Source organism: Lepus europaeus, chromosome 5, assembly GCF_033115175.1.
Source record: "Lepus europaeus isolate LE1 chromosome 5, mLepTim1.pri, whole genome shotgun sequence".
Taxonomy (NCBI): Eukaryota; Metazoa; Chordata; class Mammalia; order Lagomorpha; family Leporidae; genus Lepus; species Lepus europaeus.
The window spans coordinates 59288025-59294024 of record NC_084831.1 but is presented as its reverse complement, the minus strand read 5'-3'; the positions used below and the strand labels follow the sequence as shown (position 1 = coordinate 59294024).

The 6000-nt window shown below is 40.4% G+C and overlaps 1 protein-coding gene across 1 annotated transcript in view; it reads right to left on the bottom strand.

Annotated features, from left to right (window-relative positions):
- The window catches only part of IL23R (interleukin 23 receptor), a 73773-nt gene continuing 67773 nt past the window's right edge, over positions 1-6000 (bottom strand). The window contains exons 9-10 of the mRNA XM_062193387.1: positions 2998-3088; positions 1-630 (exon numbers count right to left, since the gene is read on the bottom strand). Coding sequence (XP_062049371.1) covers positions 1-630; positions 2998-3088 — 721 coding nt within the window. The remainder of the gene's footprint in view (positions 631-2997; positions 3089-6000) is intronic.

Genomic DNA, 6000 nt, shown 5'->3' with positions numbered 1-6000 from the left:
CTACTTTTCCAAGAGTGAAATCCTGTTGAAGTTGCTTTCCAAAATATTTTGCGGAAAGTAAGAATCAGTAGATGGCAATTCCTCATTCATGATCCCCAAACAGGAGACAAATTCGTCAGGCAGAAAGGTCTGTTCTGGAATGGGCTCCTTGGGTGCGTCATTTTCCAAAAGCGTGCTGGCTCCTCCCTCTACTGAGTTGTGTATGATACATTCCCCTTGGTTTAAAATGAGGCTTAATTCTTCAAGAAGTAGTGTGTTGCTCAGTGAATTCATGCTGGAAATAGAAAAAGCAAAATCTGGGTATTTTTTTAACCGTGGGTCCTTTCCCAGGTCTAAGGCATCCACTGGTGCTTCAAGAGTTGAGGAGTCTCTCTCATCATGGCTGTTGAGAAAGTGTGAAATCTGGGGCTTATATCCAGTGTGGAGGTCAGGAATATACACGAGTGTAGAACTGGCAGGCAGAGACTTCTGCGGGCAGTCTCTTGTCTCCAGGGAGCCTGTATTCTTTTCCTTCTCAGAGTCTGTAGGCTTGTGTCCTTCTGGGAGAAGGATTTCTCCTATCTCTGTAATCATGGGATCCACATATAGGACTTGTTCACTGGGGTTATGATTCATAAATTCACTTTTTTCCTAGGAATAAACAACATTGTTTAACGTTACCTCCCAAAAATAACTTTTAAAAGACCAACTGAGCAATTGAATAAGGGCTGAAATTTTGCTTTCCCTCAACCTTCCTTCCTCCCCACCTTTTCTGAAGTTGTTTGTCTTCCCCTGTGATTTCCTTCTTTTGTCTTTTCTTTATTCTGCTTACTTCCAAATCCTTATTAAATTCTCCCATAAGGAGACCAAAGGAAAGGAATAATAAAAATAATCCATGTATTAATCACATCTCTTGGTTAAAAAATTTTAAAGAGAAAGGAGAATCTTGCACATTATTTTGGGGTCTTTTAAAAGTTGGGCTTTTGCCTATGTTGGGATATTTCTTAATTTTATGGAGCCTATGCCAAGAAAATAGGTTGCTGCTTGAATCAAGGGAAAGGGGGGTAGAAGACTATGTTCCTTGTATATTGAGAATGAGGTTGTGATAAGTGCCTTGTGCTGAGGTTTTAAAGGCACTAAAGCTACTCACAGTTCAGATCTGTCTGTGATGATCAGAACCGGCTGACGACTTTTCTGTCAAGAAATGGACTGGAGACCTTCTAGCTCGTGGCTGCCCTCCCAGGACAAATAACTCTGATGCAACATAATTATAAAGTTATCACCACCTGAGTGCTTATATCTCCCCTCCAAACTGGTCTGTGGAAGCCAATGGTATGTTATTTGGAGGTGTGGTCCAGGGGAAGTAATTAGGTTGCAGGACTGGCACCTTGATGAATGAATGGGGTAGGTGAAGAAGGGACATGGGAGAGATGATCTCTCTTTCTCTCCCTGCAACGTGAGAAAGCAGCCACCTGCAGGAGAGCCCTTGCCAGGAACACAGGTGGCCAGCCCCTTGACCTTTGACTTCTCAGCCTCTGAAACTGGGAGATAGAAATGTCTTATTTAAGCCAGTCAGTCTATGGTATTCTGTTAGGGCTGTCCAAACAGACTACAACACCATTCCTTAATCTCTTGGGCAGAAAACCACCTCATCAGGTGAAACCCCAGGGTTCACCTCTAATTCCAGGAGCCCAAAAGAGGAAGGGAGTTAGGCAAAGAAGAGGAGTTTGAGTACAGTGGCATGGGGTGCCATTCAACTTTTCTTTGGGCCCAGCTCCACGGGGGGGGGCCACCAGGTTTTGACAGAAACAACATGATGGGTGCTGCTTTATCACAAGCTGTGACAGGAGGACGACTGGAATAATGCTAGAAAGCAACTGGGATCAGATCACAGAGGGTCTTGGGTAGTGGGTCTTAGACTTTGTTCCATTCTGTTGACCAATGGTTCAAACTCAAAAGCTTATTTTTAACTTCGATAACCTTTGTTCAGATGATATATGCTGGAGAGAGTATTGGTTAGTGGGCTCAATGAAGCTTTAAACAGAACCACTTTTATTTGTTTCACCAAACACCTTGTCTTCCTACCCCACGTGCTGTTTTCACCTCTTTACCCTTGCTCATGCTGTCCCCTCCACTTTGAATGTTCTCTCTTTCCACTAAGCAAGTCCTTCTCATCTTTCATTGTGTTTCTTCTCTGCTCCCATTGTATGTCTGGGTTCATTTCTGTCGCTGCACTTCTAACACTACATGGCAATACTTGGATGCTGTGTCTGACCCCCTGGCCGGGTTGTGAGCGCCTTGTTTACCAAGAAGAGTGCCAGAAAATAGCAGAAACACACTTAATGGATGCTACCCACCCCGCAAACCAGCAAAGACCTTATATCCTCAGGGTCTTCCCGATGCATGCTCTTCTCTCCTTTGCTGAAATGGAAACCTGGCTCATCCCTGGTGACTCCATCTTCCACAGTCTTCTCCCATTAATGTTCTCACATTGCAGGGAGTCTGCAGAATGAAGTGAGGCCCTCCATGGGCTCCACCTACTGTTCCATCACATGTAAGACAGACGTCCCTCTGAGTCTTTGAGGCTCCTCAACCCAGCGAGCTCCTCTTCCTGTCCTCCTTCCTTTGTTTCTGAAGACACCTACCATTGCTTGGTCACCAAGTGACTCTTGCACCTGTCCCAGAATCTTCCCCTAACTTTTCTATTGCACTGACCCTTCCTTCCTTCCTTCCTTCCTTCCTTCCTTCCTTCCTTCCTTCCTTCCTTCCCTCCCTCCCTTCCTCCCTCCCTTCCTTTCTTCCTTCCTTCCTTCTCTTTCTCTCTCGCTCATTTCTTCTCCTATCTCTAGTCTCTCATCTCTGTTAAGCAGGATCTGAAATATGTGCAATTTGGTTAGTATAGTTGTTTACGATTATGTTACTATGTCTACACATTTATTCATTTGAATGGGGAATTCTAGATTAGGTATTAGATTGTCTCAAATGCCACTGAGGTTTTGTTAGATGGTGTTTAGTTACCTGCAGCATTTTCACAACATTACTGTTTTCCATATTAGGAATGTCTTCATAAAGCCACTTTGGTATTAGCAATAAGATTCTTCTTTTAATTCTAAAAAACAAAAGTGACATATTAAGAAGATATCACTTTAGTATTTGGTGCAGGTAATCATATAGGAGATTAGGATGTCAACTAAACTGCAAATCACAATAAAAACCAAGTTTTCTGAAGTGTGAATAAGGAAATCATCCCAGTAAGGAGATGATGAGGTGGGGAGTGGATGGGAGGCCCAGCGAAAGTTTTGTCCTGTAGTTCTGATCTGCCAGTGGACTTCAAAAAATTAATGGAAAGTGGAATTAAAGGATAATTTTTTTGGTGCAAAATATCAAGGAAATTTATGCATATGAGAGGTCTTCAAAAAGTTTCTGAGAGGGGTGGGCATTGTGGCACAGCAGGTTAAATCAATGCTTGGGACTCGTGGATTCTATATGGAGTCCTGGTTCCTATCCTGGCTATAGCCTGGGTTGTTGTGGGCGTTTGGGAGTGAACTAACAAAGGAAAGATTCTCTCTCTCTCTCTCTCTCTCTTGCTCTTGCTTTCGCTCTCACTCTCTCTGCCTTTCAAATACATAAATAAATCCATTTCAAAAAAAGTATATGAAAAATACATATAAAAATTGTGTGGACTTCAAAGATTTTTTGCATCAAAATAGACTTTTAATTCCATTTTCCATAAACTTTGTGAAGGACCTTGTGTAGTCTTTTGACTACAATTCTAAAATGCACAGATTTTGGAAAAGAGTTTATGGATGTATGTAATATAATGTATATACTTACTTTCTTGTTGGTTGTGTTAGGCACAGTCACTTGGCAACAAAACTTCACAGGAGGCTTCTTATCATAGCTACTTATCCCATTATGGTAAATCATTCATTATGCATCATTGTAAAAAGTTGTGCACAGGAATAAAAAAAATCAAATTTTCTGATACAGGAACTAAGGTTTCCTCTCAAGAAACTTCAGTAGGAAGTTGACTGAATATTTTTCAGATTTTCCTCCTGTTTTTGGAGGTCTAATTCTTTCTAATGAGCAGCAACACTTCAAAACACTCACACTAGATTCAAGTAACTGGGAGAACCACTCTGGCAGTGAAACTGTACGCATGCTACATTTGGCAAACCACTAGCAGCAGAGTGGGAGAGTTTGAAAAATGTAAAGGATATTTTATAGACTTTTCCAAGGTGACCACAACTACATGGTATTAAAGAAGAAAATGTTATTTAGTGAAATTCTGGAATTCAGGCAATTCTAATTCTGAATTTTGTAATTATTCCAGATAGGGTTGCAATGGTAGTGGTGCTTCCAAGCTTTTTTAATATGGAGGGAGTAGGAGATGGGTAACTTTGCCTTGCGGTTTTGTGGAACTGCTATTTTTTTTTTAAGATTTATTTATTTATTTGAAAGAGTTACACTGAGACAGAGGACGACACAGAGGGAGAGAGATCTTCCATCTGCTGGTTCACTTCCCAAATGGCCACAGTGGTTGGGGCTGGGCCAAGCAGAAGCCTGGAGCCAGGGGCTTCTTCTAGGTCTTCCAGGTGGGTGCAGGGGCTCAAGCACTTGGGCCATCTTCTGCTGCTTTCTCAGGCATATTTGCAGAGAGCTGGATCTGAAGTGGTGCAGCCGGGACTTGAACTGCAGCCCATGTGGCTGCCAGTGTTGCAGGTGGTGGCTTTACCTGCTATGCCACAAAGCCGGCCCCTGAGGCTGATTTCTATTTAGAGTGTGCTTATTAAGGATCATTGGAATAGGATGGTGCAAAAAAGAGAGAGAAGCTGTCAGTGTCCTCTTTTCTCCCAAGCAGCTCCTCAGAACCAACAGTTTCTGAGTTGACTCTACAAAGTGGTTTGAGCAAGAAGGTGGTGCCAGGAACTTAGGAGAGACTAAACTGATCTCAGGCATGTTTCTACTTGTTAGCCATATACCCGGGAACGACGGATCAGACCTGTTTATCTGTTTTACAGGGTCTCTAAGGACTTCCATTAACAACTGAATGGCTAAATGAACTTCACGGGTCCAATTTGCTCTTGGACTTTAGGGTAAAAATGGTTTCTTTACACATATTTATATAATGGTTTATGATTCAGTTTTTAAAACTAATTCATATTCTCTTACTATATTTACAATTAGACCAAATCACAGTAAGTCTATTCTATTGTAGCAAAGTTTTTATATAGCACACTGATACATGGAGAGCACATGTATGTGTATTTACCTGCTCTTGGTTTCATTATGTTTAAAATATTTGTTGTCTAGTCTATTTCTGTTTCTTGTATAAGGCTTTTATAAATAATGTATGGTTATATTAACCATGTCTGCTCATACGTAAATGTCTATATTATCTCTTGTTTCTTTTATCTTTTAAAAGAAGTACTTATTTAGATAATAAAATTATCAAAGGATTACCTTGCTTCCTTATTTGTTATTACCAGTGGAAAATTTTAGGTTATTCTTAGTAGAAAATTTAACAGTACTTATAAGTTCACACTAACCAGGGCATCTTTGGATAATAGCACAAATATTGATATTTTTATGTGGTATTAGTTGGAAGTTAAGATAATACAAAGGATTTTATAATCAAATATTTTAAAAATCTAAAGTAAATATAATTCCATATTAGTTTGCCCAACTCACAATGGCATTAGGAACACATTTATTAATGTGTAATTTAAATTCTGAAATGTTACAAAAGTTCTGATGAAAAAGCATATGTAGATAAGAAATCATGAGTATACTTTATTCAGAATAGCTCACTTAAAATCTTCCTACCGCATTTTGATTACAAATTTAAAAGAGAGATGATCTCACGAAGCAAGTGATGGCAAGAAAGAGAAACTCAGTGTGAGTCTGGCAAAGACTGTGCGTATGTGTCAAAATCTGTGACTAATTGGGTATACTGGGCGACTGCCACAAGAAACAACTTGTCTGTTAACAGATGAGAAATCTCCAAGCATCCAGTAAAAT